Source organism: Pleurodeles waltl, chromosome 12 (assembly GCF_031143425.1).
Source record: "Pleurodeles waltl isolate 20211129_DDA chromosome 12, aPleWal1.hap1.20221129, whole genome shotgun sequence".
NCBI lineage: Eukaryota > Metazoa > Chordata > Amphibia > Caudata > Salamandridae > Pleurodeles > Pleurodeles waltl.
This window is the reverse complement of record NC_090451.1, coordinates 653,023,805-653,045,422: the sequence shown is the minus strand read 5'-3', so window position 1 is coordinate 653,045,422 and position 21,618 is coordinate 653,023,805. Positions and strand designations below refer to the sequence as shown.

The 21,618-nt window shown below is 40.0% G+C and overlaps 1 protein-coding gene across 1 annotated transcript in view; it reads right to left on the bottom strand.

The window, feature by feature from the left end:
* BCAN (brevican) overlaps window positions 1-21,618 on the bottom strand; it is a 90,519-nt gene that overhangs the window by 26,190 nt on the left and 42,711 nt on the right. The window contains exons 8-9 of the mRNA XM_069218298.1: window positions 10,591-12,171; window positions 7,612-7,719 (exon numbers count right to left, since the gene is read on the bottom strand). Coding sequence (XP_069074399.1) covers window positions 7,612-7,719; window positions 10,591-12,171 — 1,689 coding nt within the window. The remainder of the gene's footprint in view (window positions 1-7,611; window positions 7,720-10,590; window positions 12,172-21,618) is intronic.

The following is a 21,618-nucleotide window of genomic DNA, read 5'->3' as shown; positions in this document are numbered from 1 at the left end:
CGGACATTTCATGGAATCCTGGGAAGAAGCCACCATCTTATATCAATGTGACATCCTGAGGTGGACATTAAAATACCTCTCTTCTCAACTGGTGGTTTTACTGTCAGTATTCCTCTCTTCCTTGAGGACTTCTGTTAGCTTATCAGTCTGGCTGATTTTTGCTCCATGTCAAAGAATAAGGTCCTAAGCCTAAAGAAAATTGGTAATTTTACTTCAATAAAAATACAAGTATGTTTCTAGTACACTTCTGACTTGTTAGAATTCACAAAGGGTCACAGGTACACTTCGGGGTAATGTCATAATCACAGTTTTCCGGTAGGCGTCTTGGAAATTATAAGTGAATTGAAGTTTCTCCCACTCAAACACATTTTTGCACATGTGAGCTGAGCAAACTACCATTTGCTCTGTTTACACCCCTTGATTAATTTTGTTCACGGAGTTATTTGTAATTATGGCCATTGTCCTTTTCATGTTTTATTTGCCAATTCTGAGTTTGAGAATAGGTTTGCAATTTCACTAGCAGGTGTGACATCCTCTGATTGGTTTGGCTGCATTCGAACATGGTTACCCACATGAGCACAAGTCAATGAAAGAGGTATGAGACACCTGACAATGTTTTCTTCCTCCAAAAAGGTACCAGGCGCCTTTTGGGGCTCAGGAAATCTATAGGGTGTGCCCTTAATGATTTTGGAGACCCAGGCAGTTCCTTGGATAATGTTGTAAATTATAATAAATATAAATATAATAATATTGTAAATTAGACCCGTGTGGTACATTGAAAAAATTGAATAGGGATATTTGCAGTTTACTTTAAGAGATCAGCTAGGGATTCAAAGAATCACCCGTATTCATAACTTGGCATTCCCTCTGGTCATCCCATTTGTATAGCTGGCTGTTGTGCGAAAATCAAATTTATTAGCGTATTACAGTAACGTGAGTAGGGGGTTCTCTTTAAACTTATGACCACATCGAGCACTGCCTGTGCTTTACATCAGCTTTAATAACAACATCAGTTGTGTGACTCAGAACAAAAAGTTCACTAAGCAGTTTGAAGCATAGCCTTCAAGGTAATGAGAAATGAAGTTAGGTCAACTTTTTACATTCACTGCCACTATGTGCTTATCTTCTTCCATGAAGCTCAACTCTACTTGCATTTTGTATCAGCACTAAACAATGCTGTCCGTCCCATCATTAATGTTATCTCATGTTTTTTTCCGAGCATCATTCAAATACCCCATTTCTGATCTTGGCGTCCATCATCATGTAGACCTCTTGTGCTATCCCAAATCATGAGATACATGCATAGAGCCATAGACAGTCAATTCTCCCTAAGACCATTTATGTCACATCTGCAGTTGACTTGAGGCAAAAATAGGATCATTAGTGGCAATTCAATTCTGCAGACACCAAGGCGTGCAACAAGGGCGGGCAGATCGATGACTGCAAGCAGCAACATCTTTGCTGAACCAGCAAATGAAGGATCATTGATAGTGAATTAATTTAAATTTAAGTCCAGTACAGTGGGCAATATTTAATGCGAATAATGCATATCAACATTAGATGTTTTCTTTAAAGTACCATGATGTAAGATCAACTGTACCTACTCTCTAAATTGCACTGCTGTCCTGTTGAAATGAAAAAAAGATTTCAACACACAGGTAAGTAAAGCATCCAAGGATATTTCTCAGCTCTTGCATCATTTTCATACCGACGACTCACCTTTCGAACAACCTACTGGGGAATTTATCCATTGACACTCAATCACCTCTTCCTCCGTATTTCCTCCAGGATGCCATATGATTAAATACTTCTTGCCCCCACAGTATGAAAGTAAAAGGAAAGGAGGGATTTCTTTGTCCCAGCAGGAAAGCCTAACCCATGTCTGTCCACCATGAATTTTTGAAATTGCGTAATCATCTTTTTCACCGCACTATCAATTCACCAGGCCCTACTAAACACAGTGAGTGGGGTAACACTATGTATGATGACCTTGTGACCTTATGTGACACCTCACAATCCCTGTTCACGATGGATTAAGTCCAATCAGATTGTTATCATTGGTAATGTAGGGTTTAGCAGATCCATTCACATGGTGTGGTCATCAGACAATAAGATGACCACACCATGTGAATGGACACAGCACCACCAACGAAAAGTCCAGTGTGGAACCAGGCTGGTAAACAAAGCTGGATGTAGAGATTATGTACCACCAAGATGACTGACCCTGTCATTGGGAGTACATACTCAGAACTACACATATTTATAAACATAATGTCCTGTTGCTTTGAAGAAAGGTATGTCAACCGCACAAGGAATTATTCAAGGTCCAGACAACAGCCTCATTTCATTCTCACTCCAACTGCTTCAGCTGCCAGCTTTGAAATGCTTCCTCAGCAAGGGTAATCTCTCACACTTACACACACACACATACACCCACACCCACACACAAACACACATACACAATAACTCATATACATATAGGGATGGCACAACTACTTGAGTGGGGAGAGCTAGACTCCAGTTTAAAGTCGGCATAGTTGCTAACAAACCCCTGAACAGGGTGTGCATATTAAAACATCTTCAAGGGAACACTTCAGCCAGGACGATTTGCTGAATCTTTGAGAAGGCAGTAGCTCTTTCTCTTTTTGCGTTAAAGCAATTAGAAGAAATCCAGTCCGTGATTAATCGGGATCCCTGTTTGGATCCATGCTCGTTAGCTTTGATTCAATATGTCTTTTCCATTGTAGGTCCAAGATTTAAGAAAATTGATCAGTATCTCCTTAGAATATGGTGTGATTTTCTGGAACATAAAGCAGTAGGTCGGTACAACATGCTACAAAACACACAAAGCCAACATTGACCACTGGAACACTAAGGCTTCCTATATATTGAAAGGGATTTTTGCAAGCTTTAATAATTCATTGAATAATGTCTGAATTCTCTGCAGATCTCTGAACCTCTCTTTCAGGGTAGGATCAGGATGAATGAAGTACTTTTACTACTTATTTAGTATAATAACTGCATAGAAAACAATTGTTTATATGCATAAATGGGGGATCAAGGGTAGGTTATAGATTGACAGGGTTTTAAATTACTCATACCTTTTCCATTCCACGATTTGCTTTCTTACATACAGTAGAAAGCCATAGTTCTTTAGACTTACGCTCTCATTTTGATCGCTCAAAGTCTCTTTTGGACTATGGCCCCACTGGTACAGATTGTGCCAGGTATCCTACTTTATCAAACGTGTCTTTAACCAATTTTTATTCTGCAAGTTGTCTCGGTTCAGTTTTTACCTTTAACACTTTTACTCACTGTTGGGTCACAGAAGCAGGCACTGGCAAGTGTTTTGAGTTTAAACATTATGTACTACAATTAGGGCAGAGTAAAAAGTTGTGAAATCTAAAAAAGAAATTGAAATTTTCATGAGATTTCCGTGTTGCAAAATTTTGTGACCTTGACATTTTCTCTTCATACTAGTCTCTTTGCAGTATCCGGCAGGACTACTGACTGGCACTCGAATTTTTCTCAATTTTTAGGAATTTGATTGAATTCTGCAAAATGTTGCGAAAATGCCCAATTTGCACACCCCTAACAAGAAACCTTGGCAATGAAACAAAAAAACTAAAGCAAATAGGTCCTTAACTGACCCATATTTCAAGCCACCACACTCGCTCACATTCACATTCTTATTCCACTCTTGCTGAAGACCATGCACCACAGACACCAACATTCCACTTCACATACATATCTGCACACACCTAATAACAACATGCCACACTCAGCTTCACATTGGCCTTTAGGGACCTCAACACATTGATTTTCTGATACTCTGAAGTTCTTCAGAGAGTGAGTGCTGGTGAACTGTTGCTTGAACCTTTTCTTGCTCACGTGGGAAACACCTCAGGGAATGGGGTGGAAAATCAGTCATAATGGAGCCACAGTTCCCATGCACAGGGCTTTCGGGCATGAAAAGATTTGCAATAGCAAGCAAGGCAACCACAACAGTCAATGCAAGTGCACTGCCTTCTTACTTGAACCAGGCTTGCACAGTACTCTGGGTAAGGAAGATGCTGGGGTGAAAGTCCTTGAAGGCAAGGAGTCATGCGCCATCCTGACACTGCTTGGCTTTTCATCGCCTGTTCTGTGCTTCTCTCATAGCATACTAGACATATATGTCTGTGTTACTGTGATGTTCCACTAGGAGACCAGAAGACTTTCCAGGCCTGGCCTAGGGGCACACCACATGTGTAACCCTACCCTGTTTCCTCAAACTATTCTAAGGTGAGATTGTTTGTTGATGGTAGTTGAATCTACAATTAATGTGCAAGCATCTTATTACCTGTACCCCAGATGGTGAGAAGACCCACCAGGCGCCCTTTATAAAATCTGTTCCCTTACAATGGCTGGGCCCTTCACTCACACCTTCATGTGTGGTATATGAGTTGGTATGTTAGCAATGTACACATCTGCAGTGCTTTTGGGAGTCATATGTATTGTAAATGGTGGCATACAAGATCACAGCCAATTATACATAAAATTGAGGTAGCCTTCAGGTTGTCTTTCGACTTTGCCACATGACATACTGCGCTCTCTGATCAATGGTGGCTGCGTTTCTGATGGGTTGGGAACGCAATCTCCACTTGCTTCATATGCAGGGTATTTTCAAAGCAGTGCAACCTGATCTCCTTTTCCCTCCTGGCTTGTGTTGAAAATTGACCAGCAACAGCAAGAGCCTGTCTGATTGTGCTAGGTCAGTGTCTTTGGACTCCACATCCCCTCTCAAGTAGGTACCCAGCCCATCTCTGCATTAGGTGATTCTGGGGAAAAATTGTGAAGATATTCTCTGCATTAGTTGGATACGTGTAAGAAGTTAAAGGAACCAGACTTCGTTCTAGACATGCATTTCTACATGCAATAAAAGCTTTGTCAATAAAGGTATAGATCAGAACTTGAAATAATGATTGCATTGTGGAGTACCTTTTACTTTAATCAACCCAGACAAGATGGAAAATGTAGCTTTTGTGACATAGGTTGTCTGAAAACGAACGCCTTTTGTGGACTTTTGGGTAAAGCTTAAACTTTATAACTTGGTGAAGCTGCAAAATCTCCATAGGTTGTGAAAAAAACTTACCAATGTCACAAGAACGCAGAAACCTTACAAACAACACATTTACGCCATATTGTGAAATGCTGAAACTCATAGTAATTCTTTAATTTGGGATCTGCTGCCATCCAGAACACTGAACTAACTAACCATTCACATAGCTCGGTTAGATATGAGAGCATGCATTGAATGCCCACAGAAATTTAGTAATGCGGTCCACCATACCGTGAATATGGCTGGTGGAATATCTGTGTTATTGTTTATGTCTGGCCTTTGAGACAGCTTTAGATGTGTGGTCAGACTATGTTTTCCTACAACTTCATACACATTATACACACACAGAGGGGCCTTTTGTCAGTAGGCTTCACCCATTAGTCTTCGACATTTTACTTCCGCCCACTTACAGCCTCCTGCAGAGAGCAGTGGGTCAGATCATTTTACCCATTTTCTCCCTTCACTTTGGGTGAGTCTACAAAGCCTGTGCACATTGTTTACATGCACCTAAAATACTGTAAGGGGCGTCCCCTTCGCTATGGCGAAGGAGTGTCACCCCACTGGCTGTAAAATAATAGTTTACTATTGTTTTATTTTTTGCTTCTGGCACAGCCAGCAGTGCAGGGGTGGGCGTGGCTGGGCCACAGGAAGTGGGGAGGGGAAGAGGGGAGTGTGCACCCATGTGTGTTTGGCCGTCCCTCTGAGGCCCGCCAAACACACATGCGCACTTAGGTTTCTCCACCCCTGCTGTGTTAACAGCCGGACTGGAGAAACTGCACAGTCCCCAGGGCTGTGACTGAGCAGCAGTGTTGTTCAGACCAATCCTGGCACTGCTTTCATGGAAGGTTTTGCTTGAAAGCAGCACCAGGATTGCTGGGGAGCCTGTGCTCATCTCCCAGCAGCGAATGCTGGGACACCACAAGAAGAGGAGCGCGAGGTGGCAGGGACGGAGGTAAGGTAAGTGATTTTTTATTTTCTATTTTTACCTTGTCTCCGTCCCAACACCCCGACCCCTTCGCTTAAGTTTTGCGGCAGCTGCCATTAAATACTGTATTTCTCTTCAATGACAAACCTTGTCTAAAGTGTTCGGTATTTGATCTCTGTTTTAGAATTACATTAAAGACATCCTATTTATTTTGCCTGTACTTTCAGTGCCCAGTTAGATAGTGACTTATTTTGTGTCTTCTGTTTAGGTCTCCCTTACAGCGCTTCTAGCTGTCTGTTTTACGAAAGACCCCTTCCCTTGTGAACCATCCCAAAAATTAGAGCCCTCCCTTAGTTTACAACAGATTGACTTTCTTGTTACTTTCATTTGTTTGCTCCTTTTTCCAGGGCCTGCTTTCTTCTTCTTGTGCTTTTGTTCTGCCTCTGGAGCATAGCTTGTTTACCAACCTTCTGATTTACTAACCTGTACCATTCCAAAGCTCACATTTAGGAAACTAGGTTTTTCTTTTTCTTTAGGCACTCCATGAGAGTGCATGTATTATTTTACATTTTTAAAAATGTATTTCCCTGCCAAAACCTCATACAGTTACCTACCCCCCCCCCTTCGTCATTCCTACCCCTCGAGCTCCTTTACATTAAAGATTTATATTTTCATTTTCATGTTTTGTGGTAAAGGAAGCAACAATTCGCTGACAGGCCGTTTCACATTCCAATCAGCACTTAAGTGCAAGTTGCATTTCAATTTTTTAATTTGCTGCTCCAAGTAGCATCTGCCACTTTGTATTGTGAAGGCACCCGCATACATGGTGATGCATTCATGCCCCTGTGGAATGATGAAATGGCTAGCAACAGCCACATCTGTCTGACAAATTTAATGTATGTTCATCAAAGATGCCAAAGATACAAGCAAACCAGCGAATGGCTCTTCAGTGGACGAGATATAAAAAAGTGTTAACCCTTTCAAAACCACTTGTGACTTTTCTCAAACACTAAAATCTCAGAAAATACTAAATGGATTTGCACTAAATCAAATAAAGTATGTTTCTGAGTAAAAGTTTACATTCAGGAATGGGGGTGTTTGGTGTGCGCAAAATGTCCTATGGAATCTAAAACGTGATGAGACATATAATAGGCTCTCGTGTTCCCAAATTTCTTTCTGAAATAAACATTAACTGGCTTCCTGATAAAACCTTTTCAGCCAGATATTAGGGCCAAAATGTGTTACATCCAAAGAGATATCCCTCCTTGCAGTCCCCCTCACTATAGGGGTGCAGTTTCTGTAAAAGAAAATGTCTTTTACTGTCAACATAAAAATCATGGAAATTGTTTGACTATCAAAAACTGGCATGCTTTACACTTTTTAAGTTAGGGAATTTTAGATCTTATTTTTTATAAAATAAACCAAAGTCTGGCAAGTCTTCCTTGGGAATCTTGACAATTTGTCTCATTTGAATTATTTATCTTGAAAGGAACCTAACCATACCCTCCCAGTCTCTTTGATGTGGCTCAACAAAGAAAAAAAACACAGTTAAGAACAACAGTGAAACCCATACCCCCATACTCACTTGCTTCACAGAATGTCCCTTCATGGCCAGGAAGACAGTGGCAAGTGATGCGCTCTCCCTCCTCGGTGCAGGTCCCTCCATTTTGGCATGGATTGGGTATGCAGTCATCTGAAACATCGGGTAAAGAAGGCTTCAAGTTTGCTCCTGGATTCAGGGTCAAAGGATGCGTGGTAAACCACGAGTCGGTTTAAAAGCCAATGGCGTGGAATTATTGAAAACCAGAAGCAGGGCAGAGAAAATTACCACCACCTTTTACCATTCCCAAATTAAGCTAGGATGTTAAATTAGTGTGGTATAATCTAGAATGCCTTGCATTGTTCTAGAGATATAGTATGTCACAAGCACTTCCCTGGCGTCTTCCTCATTGTCAAGGCAGGTTCATCATGGTATGCCCAAAAACCTCAGAAATGTAGAAATATCATAGATTTGTGCTATGTGTTCAATTCTATCTATTTTCTGCATGAGAACGTTACTTTTAATGGTTTATCTGTAAGTTTAAGCAGGAGGTGCGACTGCTCCTATGCCTGCAGCCAATCAGACCCCTTGAATCCCTAGAGATGCTCTCATCCGCTCAGTAATTCAAATGCCTAATGCAACAGAATAATAACTTGAAATGTTTGACAAGGGCAGCCCTTTCCTGACCACTTGTAGGACACTTCTAGTCACAAATTATATGAAGCAGTTGTCTTGAATGCCTGTTTTCTGTGTCTGGAAGTGTAGCACAGGGGCAGCAGTTTGGTACTCAGTGGATGAATGTATAGACAGAGTGGTCTGCGGCACTGTGACGAGCACACCTTTAATGGCCCTGCTGGACTATGTAAAAGATATCCCAGCTGGCACTCGCACGTTTACACCTATGAGGTTAATCCCGACTAAGAGATGAGTAGCAAAGCCTTGGGGATAGAGTCATCCCTCATATGAACTGTTGGTTGAAAGATGTGCCTTATTGTCAGAAACTGCTGGAAGAATATGGGCCAGTGATGCCCAGTTGATCCCTTACAAGATATATTTGTGGTCTGTATGGCACATACTTGGATCTGTGAGCTGAGGGAGATGTGTGAGAGGGATGCTTAACTACAAATAGATGAGGATGCTGGGTGAGCTGCTATTGGTGACACGCGTAACTGACCGGTCCTATGAAACTGTCTTTGCTAGATTTTTTCTGCTTATGGTAAGATGCAAAAATCCTGCAAAATAATGTTAATGCTGCTATGAGAATCTCTTCTCTCTTCTCCAGGCTAAGTGGATGGACTATACCCAAATATAATATGAATTTAATGTAAAGCTATCACTGCATGTGCATAAGGGCAGTAATGTTTGTCTTGTTTGTTGCTCTAAAAATTCCAATAAATACATCTAAAAAAAAAGATGCAGTTGAAGAGCTCTTAGGGGATAGTACCCTAAACAGGCTGTAGGTAAATAACTGGTTGTCAGAAAAGCCAATATTTTTGAAGAAGGGAGAGTAATTTTCACCTCTTTCACAAACCCAAAGCTCTGATTTCTGGGGTTTCAGAATGTTTGATTTCTTCACAAGGAATTTTCCTAACGTTAGTGTCAGTAATTCCTACTGGATTAAATGGGAGGTTTTTCAATCTGTTTCTAATTGAAGGAAACGTTATTACACTTTCGGTTGGCCCTAAATAAACTCAAGGACCTTTTCAAAAGTTTGTGGCATTTAAATGATTCATTAGTACTTATTTAATCTCAAATGGTGTGCCTCAAATTTGATTTAATAAAATATGCAGCTGATTCTGTTCATTATCTCACATAACTATTAATGTCTATTTCTGTGTGATGGAACTCATTGTCAACATCTTAATCATGGATGGTTTTAGACTTTAGAAAATGTCATGGCTTACACATAGCTGTATTCACAACATCTGTCTGTCAATATCTTGAAAACAAAGAAGTAATGACCCTATTGCAGTGGGCATTTTCTCTCTGAAAATGGGGGTATTGTTGCTTTTGTCCACCACTGGGCAGCTATTCAATGCACAGGGCTCCTGGGCATGAAAACACATACCACCAGAAGAGATGTTCTTAATAGGATGGGCCTTCCAACATTATCAGGTGGTTTTGGGGTTGTCTGCTGCAAAAGGGGTTCTGACTGCAGAACCGGCTCATGCTTCGCCGAGAGAAAAACAGTATTTTCCTCACCTCTAAATAATGCAGGGAGACTCAGAGGTGAACGGAGGTAGAACTTGCCGATGACAATTTTTTGACGGTGTTCCATTATTAGCTACATTTAGATGAGCCCATTACTCCCTCTACTGAAGACCAAACCAATAAACCTTCTTGTATGTGCTAAAGCTGTAGTTTTATGAGAGAGATTTAATAAAGTGCCTAAAGGCATAGCTAACCCATGACGACCCAGCTTGAGAACACAAGAACATTTTGCATAGAATGCAGAACAATCAAAAAACAAGGCGTGGGTTTAAATCTCTGTAGCAAGAGGTGAAATTTGTATAAAAACACCAATCCATATCAAACAATCACAGCTTCTGCAGTTGTTAGAGAAATAGTGGATTCCACATTTTGAAATGGCAGTGAGACAAGATCATTGGGTTAGATGATGCTGTTAGAAATGGTGATAGAATCGTAGGACCCACTGAGTGGGATCTGGGGTAAGTAGAAAGTACGACAAATGAGACAGACTCAAAAAGACACACAGAAGAGGAAAATAATGCAGGTATTAAAAAGACAGCTTCATTCAAAAAAGCACTTTAATTGTTTTATTTTTTCATGGAAACAATCATAAAATACTTCATAGAAGTAGAAGAATGTTAATGCATGCATAATAGGGCTGATTTGTTTGACAAACATGTGTTGCTCGTATTCTAATTTGACCCTGATTCTAATGAGGAGGAAGAGCGTGGGTGAGAGAGGCAAGAAATGCATAGCAGTATAGGTATCCTCAGGTCAAGAAGATCATTTGTATGATGGTGACGAGGGCCACAGCTTTACGGATGCATGAGTTACCTGAAATGGTGGCTGCTGCTCCTAGACTTGCCCTTTCTGTTGGCAATAGGGGCAGAGGACGAGCCGTGGACAAAGGGTCATCCGTTAGTGGGGTCCCCTTCAAGTATGGACTTGTTGATTCCATTGAATGTTCAAAGGAGTGCGTTGTTGACTCGTGGGATGGTGATACTGTGTGGATGGCAGGGGCAGCAGATCTAGGTACAGAAAAACCTGGCTCTTGGTAGTTTTTTGTGATAAAAGTTTCCTCAAATTGTACATTTGCATCAAAAGGCTGGTTTCCAGAGCCAGCTCTTTGCTTGTCTCTGATGTCTGTTTCAACAAATGCACTATTAGCTACCACATCTTCTATTCGTATGGCAGATGGCTGTCCACTTCTTGAAGGCTCATGTGAGTCTGCATTCCCAGGTGGTTCAGCTATGGGATGCATTGTAGTTACTTCCTGGGGTTCCCTGCCGGGTCGGTGAATTGACTGGGCCAAATGCTCTGAATCATGCCCCAGGTGATCTTCATGATTAGTAATTGTTTGTTCATGAATAACAAAAGGGGCCCTAGTGGTCCCAGATTGTAGAACAGCAGCATCCTCACTCTCTTCTTTGGGTGAGGATGCAGAATTACTATGAGATCCAGAATCAGCCTTGTGAGGGCTACCAGCTGTAGTTGCATCAACACCAGCACTAAAAAGTTTGATGATCCCCTGAGTTGAAGATTCTCCTGAAATTTCTGAATCATTGGGGGAACCCAGTGAATTTTCATGTTCTACAGAATGTTCATTAGGTAACCCAGAAGCCTTTCCGGAATTTAGTTGATCAAACAGTTCTGTGTTGTTTTGAGTATTGTCTGTTGCAGATTCCCCTGAGAATTCACCATCTTTCACTTCACCTAACGTTTCAAAGTGGGTTTCTTTCAATATAGATTTCGGCGTGGCAACAGTGTTACTGTTAAGGATTGCAGGAGCTTCATGTGTCTCTTTATTATTTTTAGGATAGTTTTCAATTTTCTTTGATGGATATTTATTTTCAAAGTTTTCTGAAGCCCTGTATGAAGCACTCGTTACCAGAGATAATTTTGAATACTTTTCAACAGGTTGATTGGTTGGAAAACCAGGTTCTTTGAGAGTTTCCTCAGAAGTTTCAGAAACCCTGTGTCTTGATTGCAAAGACTTATCTGATTCCTCTTTAGCTTCAGTGGAGTGTGCATTTAAAACAACAAATGAAACAAAGTTTGTTGTTGTTTCGCCTCCGAGGTCGATATCACTAACGTGGGGTACTATAGAAGGGGCCATCCTTCGGTTGTGGTTTTCATTAATGTGGCTCTCTTCTTCAATGTAACCAGATCCAATTGATTCTGAAGCCTCAGTAGGACTGTTGGAGTTATAGCTTCCTGTTGAAGGAACATCCACATGAGGCAGGAGTGACTTAGATAATTCTGGAATTTCTGTCACATAAAATTCATGTTGCATCTGTTCATTTTCATCCTCACTTTCATTCGTATAATTTCCTGAACCCCCACTTTCTACATGGACCTTCTCTTTCTCCTCATCAGACGTAGTTGTGTGGTCCGGAGCTGAATCAAAAGCATTTACTGCAAAATATATGATAATAATTAGAAACTAAGCTAAACATGTCTAAAACTGAGTTTACAGAAAGAGAAAGCATAGCTAGGAACCACATTTGCCGATGGTTGAATTCTAACCCTTAACAGCTGATATTTCTTTATTGCTTTTTGCAAATCACTGTTATGTGCTCGCTCATCATTAACTTCGTACCCACTCTCTGTAAGCTTAAAGCGGTAACTTCAAAGTAGACTATGCAGGACCAAATCTAGAATAATTCAATGAAAATCTACCTCTTCAAGGGACCAATCAATGTATTAGTTTGATAAACCAGAAATGGAAATACGTTAAATATAAATGGAAAGTTCTTAGCATTGTTGAGAAAGAAAAATACCTTCATATGAGTTGCTCTACAATACCAAAAGATCAATCATTTTGTAAAACACAAATCTTTAGCTTGAAATTAACTTTGCCAACATTTAATTGAGAGAACATCAGTTGGGCACTGATGACAAAAACAAAAACATGATTATCTACTACTGTACTGTTTCTAGAGTTCTTATCCTTTTCTTATCCTATGCAAAACCTCAGCTATTTTCTTTCATGTGAAAATGTCTCAATGTTAGTAGACTTATTGTTTTGGTTACCAAGCTGCATTACACTTAAATTACCATAAATCAGATACACTTGGATTCTTATAAGGAAGTTGGCTAAAGGATTGACTAGGCAGAAAATGAATAGATTTAATGGATAGTTAGCCATGCTGGATTTGCCATTATTCCTTCTACTGAAATCCATTTTTTATTCTGGAGAACAATATCTGTGATTCTTTCAGTTAGGCAACAGCACTGATTCTACTACAAAAACCTCTCTAGGTACTTAAGGAGATTTGAGGTGTTAATCATGTAACCAACAGGCCCCTACTGCTTAAAGACACAAGAAGATGATGTAGCAACACATCTTTGGCTACGAAATGGGAGCTGTAAGTCAGAATATCGAAGTCACAAATATCAACCTCAAACAATATCGCCAACTATATCATCAAAGTGACCATCAAAGTAAGTGTATATTGGTACATATGCATTTATTTTTTCTAATTCCAGATCCACATATTTTGAAAATCTAGGTTGATGTGAAAAGGTATGTTTTGGTATTGCACAAAAATATGCCAGTTTGATGAAAATGAGATTAGTGATAAGCTATGACGGTATTAGTAACTGCACGTATTGCTTGTCTATTGATTTGCAAACAAAAAATCAATAAGACTTTTAAGAAAAATAGTAAATGTTCAGGAATGTGTATGTACGGTATGTATAGGTATGACCATAATAAGTAAGCTAGTATCATGTTTCTTTGACCCCCATCTTTGGAATATGAGGAAGTGTTCCAATCTTTTAAATACCTTCAGTCTGGACATTTCTGTCACCAAAAACCATCCCTAGCAAAATGGTATCCTATAATACATGGGATCATAACATCCATTGCACACCTTCTAAGCATACGTATAACAATTGGTGGAATCTTCAAAGCAGTTTTACATTTCACACCAAAAAATAAAATCACTTCTAGGTTACCCCCGTGACATACCTTTTTCACCATTGAGTGGGTTTTGAATTATATGGGTGAGATTTTTTGTGTATTCCCAAATTGTTGCAGGAAGCACATTTGAACTACAACTAAGCATCTATACACCTTGACCCAAGACCCTTAGCTCAAGAACCATTAGCAGAAGTTGGTGTGATGACTTAAACATACATATGATTAAGCTGGGGGAATCAAATCTATGAGGAAACATTTTGCCATGAAATAGATGGGGAATTACAGAAGAAAAGCCCGTCCCTTAAGTAGATTTGGAAACATTTATGCACTATTGTTTCCTTCCCTGGTGGCGAGAGCAACTATATCATTAAGGCAGGGTTCAGTCTTCAATTACAGATGGTCTTTTGGTGTGCCGATAACTCTAGTGCTGTTCGAAGAATGAGTACAAAAGGTTGCATCTGTTTTGTTTACCTGGCTAACTTTTGCCATATAAAATTTTGTGTACATTCATATGGGATGGAAAGTTATGGCACATGGGAGTTACGTTCAACCTCCAATAGGAATTTTTATCAATTGAAACCAACCAAACAGAAATACACGAAATGTAGCATGAAACTTGAATTTTAGTCAAAAGGGCCTTTGTTGTAGTTTGCTGTAAATCAATTCAGTTATTTTTTTAGCTATTTGCTGCTTTACAAAAAGTTGTTTGACAGGCATTAATGTTTTAGTCAATTGTATATCTCTGTTGTTAATTTGTGGACAGGTGAGCACTAAGGCTGACTGAGGATCCATTCATCTAAATTCTGAATAAATAAACAAATTAGATTGGATAAGGCAGCATTTCCTTCCATCTTCCAATAGGGGTCCACGACCTCAACTATGACCATCAGATGTGCACAGTCTTATTGGCTGACTGCAACTGGAGCATTTATTTGGGCCGTCATTATGCAACAAACGACTCAGTCCCATGACGGGAAAACAACTGGAAAATGATGTGGTTGCGCAAAAGAGCATCCCCTGACCCTCACAGTAGTCAGGTGCAGGCAAAAGGATCAACAAAACTCCACAAAATGACACGTATACGCAGATTTTTTGTGGAGTCAGCAGACTGAGCCACGGGCTGCAGACTCACTGGCAGATCCTGAGTTCATTGATCCCTCCCCAAAAAAGAACATAATAGGACAGGCCAGGTTGCACAGCCTCACAGGAGGCTAGGTGTAGGGCTTGGCTAAGTAATCTGTGGTGGGTCCTGGTGACCTAATGTACCACAAAGTCAAAGGCTGAGCTGTTTGTAAATGTAGCCAGAACCCACATATGGAAAGAAAGGAGAATTCCAACATGAAATTTATACCAGTAATATATTTTTAACATTGCATGTTTATTTTGGGGAAATTAGCTTTAAACGGGTGTATTTTTAAGGAAATATTGATAAAAATGACTTCATTAAGAAGTTAAGAATGTAACATTTTAGAAAACACTTTTGCTTTGTTTAAAACATATTTTGTCTGTAGAATGGTGTATTTTATACGTTGTTTTCTGCAGGGTATAGCTGAAAATAGGCACAGTTTGGAATTAAAATGTTCAGGTTTTCAACAGTAGATGCTGTTTAAAGAATGAACAATTGTAAAGCTCTGCAGAGAGGCCTCATGCTGTTGTTAGGGTAATACCTCTCATATACCACAGAATCTGTGATGAATTTTAATTATTCACACAGATTCACATTTTACAGTTCTCTGTGAAATACAAATTTTTGTCTAAATATTATTGATATATTATCAAGTCTGGGCCTCGTCAGGACAATCAAGGGACAACTTTAATAATTCCTTAAGTACTTTGTTGCAGAAACGGGAGAGGCAGTCTCATACCCACAACACGCGATTCTCAGAACAGGGCATGATCTCCGTTGCGGAGATAAATTACCACGGACTTCTGCCACTCCCGTTTCTGCAACAAAGTACTTAAGGAATCACGCCGTCATTTCTAGACACGCTTCCCCACCAGCCGACGCCTCACTCCGGCATTTAACTCTCTACGAAGATAAAGCAAAGATCTTCACTGATGCCATCCTCCTCTAATACTAAATGGGCTCGGCTCACTTAAATTATTAAAGTTGTCACTTGATTGTCCTGATGAGGCCCAGACTTGAAGGCCGAAACGCGTCAACACACTTTCTGGCTAGATAGAGGTCTTGAGCTGTATTCAATCCTTAAAACAAATATGCTTCATATTGCTAGATACCTTTTAAAAAATACACAGGTATTCTAGAGAGGCTCTTACACGGACCCCCTACCATCGCATCCTAGTGGATTACAACCACAAAGAATATATGTAACCACTACCGTCTTCTAAAAACTTTACATTAGGGGACAACCCCCTAGTGACAGTCTGCTTGTCTCTGAGGTTGCAACATATATAGTTGCCCTCAAAATAGACTATACCATGTGTAGTTTACTTTGTATATATATGTAATATATGTTATGTGTTTAAATACCGAATGCCATGCAACAGAAGCTTTTTGAGCCATTCTCTGCCTTGTAAAAATACTTCTTGAAATAAAATTGGGAAAGGAATTAAACCACCAAGAAAGAATTAATCACGTTTCTTTTTTATTGTATAAATAATTGATCCCGTCTTACTGACCACAGCTCTTTGTGTTTATGTTACTGGACTCAGGTCAAGTCCGGGTTATTGGGTTTCCCTCTTTTGTATACAATACTCCCCTAATAAAGCACAGTTAAAGTGTTAAATTGATGTTATGAAGATCTAACTAAACATTTTGACATTTGTCAGTTATAATTATTTTTTCAAATCATAACTCACCACCCACAAATACACTGCTCATGGCCTCACACGTTTTATACCAATAAATACCAAACCTTAGAAACACATAATTAACTAACTATGCATATGCAAACAAAGAAATTAAACTGTATACATAGCCATGACATGTATAATGTCAATGGTAGGGTGATATGGAATGTCACCAGTCATGTCATTAAAGTCAAAGTCAAATGTCGGCAACCTACCAAGCTTCCAACCTCCTGCATTTCATACTTGCCATATAGTGTGCAACACTCCCTGGATGCAGGACGCGGGCCAGCAGCCAGGCCACCCATCACCCTCTGTGCAACTGAGCAATTTTTGCCTGTCCACTGAACATGCTCACCAGCCACTGGGCACTGTGAGCAAGCCTATGGGTCCACAGTGCCCACTGCACATGGCCTTTGCCAATGCATAGTTGCATTGCATTGGTTTTGTTTTAATGTTTTTTCCCTGATTTTTAAATATATATATTACATTTTTCAAAAACATTTGAAGAGCACTTGTTAACTTTGGGATAACTAAATTGTTTTTTTCTTATTTATGGCAGTACATTTTTTCCTCTTCTGTAGGCACAGGGGACTCACACTCAACTCCCATAAATCCCTCATCTCTTTTCTTTCACACTGCAATCTTCTTGCCTGACATCCTGCAACAGCAGCTGCACCAAAGATTTTCAGCTGCTGCCAACCTCTTAGATTGTTTGGGTTCACAAATTCTCTGAGGCTCCATGCAAACCACACTGGATGAACGAAAAAAATACTCATTCTTCTAATGGGATTAGATCTTTGTTTTCAAATGTGTATTCTCAGAGGATTTGAGGATACAGATCTGAAAATTATGCTCAAATTACCGGGCAACATTACCATGAGCCCCTGGCAGGTTAACCCTTCAAATGCCACCAACACCAATTTTAAAATGCAAATATCTCAAGAATTAATTACTGGAATTACACCAACCCACTCAAAGTTATTTTTCTGAGCTGTTTTATGCCAAGGTGGGGTGGGGCAGCTTTTACTCTCAGTGTGAGTAAACTTTATTTTGGGAGTTAAAAATTAAAGTTTAACTTTTGTTCCTCTCCCTCATACCTTCCCCTAAAACTGAATCTGAAACTTCAAATGCTGAAACTGAGCTGCACAGAAGATGTAAGTGTCATATTTCATGCAGTTTCTTCAAACTGCACTATAATTTAAGTATAAAAGTGAGCAGATTTCACAGAAAACAAAAATTTAGGGCCTCATTACGAGTTTGTCGGTCTTGCGACTGCCAAACTTGCAGTTTCGGTCGGACCGCCACACTCCTGGTGGTCTGACTGCTAGATTACGACCCTTGCGGTCAGACCACTGCCAAGATCAAGGATCCCGACAGGTTGGCAGCAGTCAAAGATGTGGTCAGCCACGGCAGTGCTAAGTTCAGCACCGCCATGCTAATCATGACTTCCCTTTCCGCCAGCCTTTTCATGGCGGGTTCCCCGCCATACAAAGGCTGGTGGAAAGGCAGTGCTGGGGGCCAAAGGGGGCCACCGCACTGCCATGACCATGTAATGGGCAGTGCAGGGCCCCCCTGCCCAGGACCCTCCGAACGTGCAGTCTGCTATGCATTCCGATGGTGCTGTGGGCACCCTCCGTGTGATGGCATTGACCTCTGCTCCCTGAAGGGCCGAGGCCAATGCCGCTAATACGGAGGCTTCCGCTGGTCAGCCCAGTGGAAACTTCATAATTGGGCTGGGGGGGTGGTGGCCTCTGGCTCCACTGTGGTCTCCTCCCTACGGGTCTGGTGGGCCGACAGTTGGCCAGACAAACTCATAATGAGGCCCTTAATCATAAACACACAGGCCCTAATTACGACCCTGGTGGTCTTGACCCCGCCGGGGTTGCGGTGACGGTCCGGCGTCCACATTACGCCACGGTCAGACCGCCGGCACCACCACAGTTCCGCCAGCCGACAGCCTGGCAGTGCCGGTGGTCTTGACCCCGCCAGGGTTGCGGTGGCGGTCCGGCATCCACATTACACCACGGTCAGACCGTCAGCACCACCACAGTTCTGCCAGCCGACAGCCTGACAGTGCCGGTGGTCTCAATCTTCCAAGGTAGCGCCGCCCTGGGGATTACGACCCCTCTCTTTGCTGGTGTTTACATGCCAGTTACATGGTGGAGACAGGGGTGCAAGGGGCTCCTTGGGGGCCCCTGCACTGCCCATGCACTAGCATGGGCAGTGCAGGGCCCCCATGGCCAGCCCTATCTCACCTTTCACTGTCTGCTTTGCACTGTCGCGCTTTTTACTGTCTGCACGTGAAGGGTGCTGGTACACCCTACGCACCGCAACATTGCCGCCAGCTCAATTAAGAGCCGGCGTCAATGTTGAGGGAATGTTTCCTGCTGGGCCAGCGGAAAACTCTTAATGCAGGCAGCGGGAAGGAGATTCCACTGGCAGTAACCTGACCGCAGGAGTTTGGCGGGCGGCCTTTTCCACCCGCCAAACTCATAATTAGGACCACAGTCAATATTGGCTCCTGCATATTGAAAATATATAGATATGTAGCTTCACATTTAAAGTATATATTTTTTACAGTGTCAGCAATGGTGTCTATAAAGGTATGGTTGAAATGGTTAGTCAATAAGAAATACTAGAATGCTAAATGACTAATAATGTTGCTTCTGTTTGAGGAATGCTTGACCAATGCTTGGTTTGCCCAAGTAAATTTATTTATTTCAAATATTGAATGGATTAGTTAAGTGAGGACTAGGATACCTAAGGTGATATTAAAATACCATTTTAAGCAGCATCAAAGATGTTATACTCTGCAGCAGCAACAAAAAAACGTTGTGAGAAACTGCACCAAACAAGATATGAACTAAACACAGAATAGGCCTTTTTTGATTCACTGTTAATCACCTTCTGTGCATGAACACCTATTTTTGAAAGTTTGTGCTGTCTCATCAAGTAGGCCAGTGTTATTAGGGATCCGAAAGCGCACGTCCAATACGGAGAGTAACATTTGGAGTTGCAGTTGCTGGCTGACATGTAATATGTATTTAATTTCATCTCAACTTTGTTTCTATTCCTTCTCTTTCTGATGCACAATCAAGTCTTAGATCAAATGTCTGATTGCAAACATCATCATGGACCAGTACTAATAGGAATGACTATGGGTGGTGACTTGCAAACTACAGCACTACTGAATTGCCTATAGCTGCTTCCAGTCTAATCCTAATAATCTGCTCCAGTTGCTTTTTTGAAAAAGGATTAACATTAACAATCAACCTGCTTCTAAGCACTCACAAATTTGGCAGATATGAAATGTTGAAAATGTTCACATCCATGTTGTCATGAAGGGATGAACGGGATTAGAACCCAGGTCATCTGTCTCAAAAATTAATAATTTAGTCACTCTGACAGACAAGTTTAATATTATGATGGCTGAAACAAGGAAGAATTACGGCATCCACTGTAGTGTGGAACAGAAGGAGAACAACATCAATTTGTTTTTTTAAACTGTACACTAAATTGTTAGCCAATCCAGTCAGAAGGGGCAATGGAAGAGCTATGGCCATTGTACATCAGGTTTCTAGAGGGGCTTATGAGTTAATATCTTGCCACTGGAATTCTCTTTTATAAACATGACGACTGAGGGCAATGAATTAACATTTTCAGGTAATACTGGGTAAAGTCTTATCTGTCAAAATAAACTTTGTGAATTGACAATAACAATTAGGTTTGTCAAATTATAATTAATTACAGAACTTTATAAATCCTGTCTGTGAGTATTTTATTAAAACCAGTCAGAGAATATCCTTAACATAGTTATGAAATCAACTTATAATATGTCCTCCGACCAGTACAACACATTCAGTACTGTATTTAAAATAATCTTGAAATTGAACAAATACAATTATTATCTCCAATTTATTTGAAATGTGACTAGTTTGAAAAAGAAATTATGAAAATGATAAACATAGTGATGGCTATTTTATGGTTTAAAGACAGTTACGTTTGCTAAATATTTTTGCTAATTTAATTTGATTAAACTATGTCTTTAATATTAAAAAAATAGGTAGACATTTCAATATTTTTTGTGAAAGTGCCTCATTAAATGCTGGTACTAGGCTCAAGACTATTTTTTTCAAAATATACTCAAAACAATTAAAATTCTTTAGAATTATATCGGAATAAAACAGTGTGTTTATCTTTTTAAATGTTGCTGAAGTGCAGTTTTAGAATTGTTTTAACAGTATTTGTTTGGATGTTTACTAGACACTCACGTTGAGATGAAGTAATTAGTGTAGTCTTCATTCAATTTAAACTAAGCCATTGTTTTTTTTTCTGGAAGCAGTGTTCATGTGTATTTACAATGTCTCACAGTGTTATCATGTATCTTTTTAGTTTATTTAACACTATGATGTTTTTTCTGTTGCTGTTTGCTTGATCATTTTTTGTATTTTTGTCATGTTTATCCAGTGGGGTACTGATAATGTTTTTCACTTGTGATGCCATGCCATTTTGGATGCAGTTTGAAATTTGTGGATTTCTCTTGATTTTTTTGTCTCCTTTTTAAAGTTCAATTTTGTTTTTAGTGCTATTTAACATAAAGGAAATAGAAATGTGCATATGGATCCAATAAATTAAAGAAAAAAAAAACAGATGGAAAAAAGCTTAGTCTACTAAGCTAACATTAATGTTGTGTTAAATTGTCGCAGTTAATTCAAACGTTTTTAAAAAGTGATTGTTTTCTTTGGTATTTGATAATTAAACTTCCAAATGTAGACAATAAGACAATAATTTAAGGTAATCTAAAAGGTAAATGTTGTTTAGTGCTTACATTATTTACTTTATATTATTTGTGTAAGGCCTTATATTTTTTTATCTAGATGTCCTGGTGTCCTGACGATATTTAAGTGCAGCAAAAAAAATCCATAATGTCTTTTTTAGCGTACAATTATTTGTTCTGTTCAGTTTTAGGTGGTCTTTATGAATTATGCTGAAACAGTTCCAGATTTAAATGCGGAATTGAGGCTATCTATAACCAAATCAGCTTTCCTCATAGTACAGAAAACCAAGAGACAAAATGTTTTTATTGTGTGTTTTCATTTATATATTGTAGCACAATAAGTTGTTCA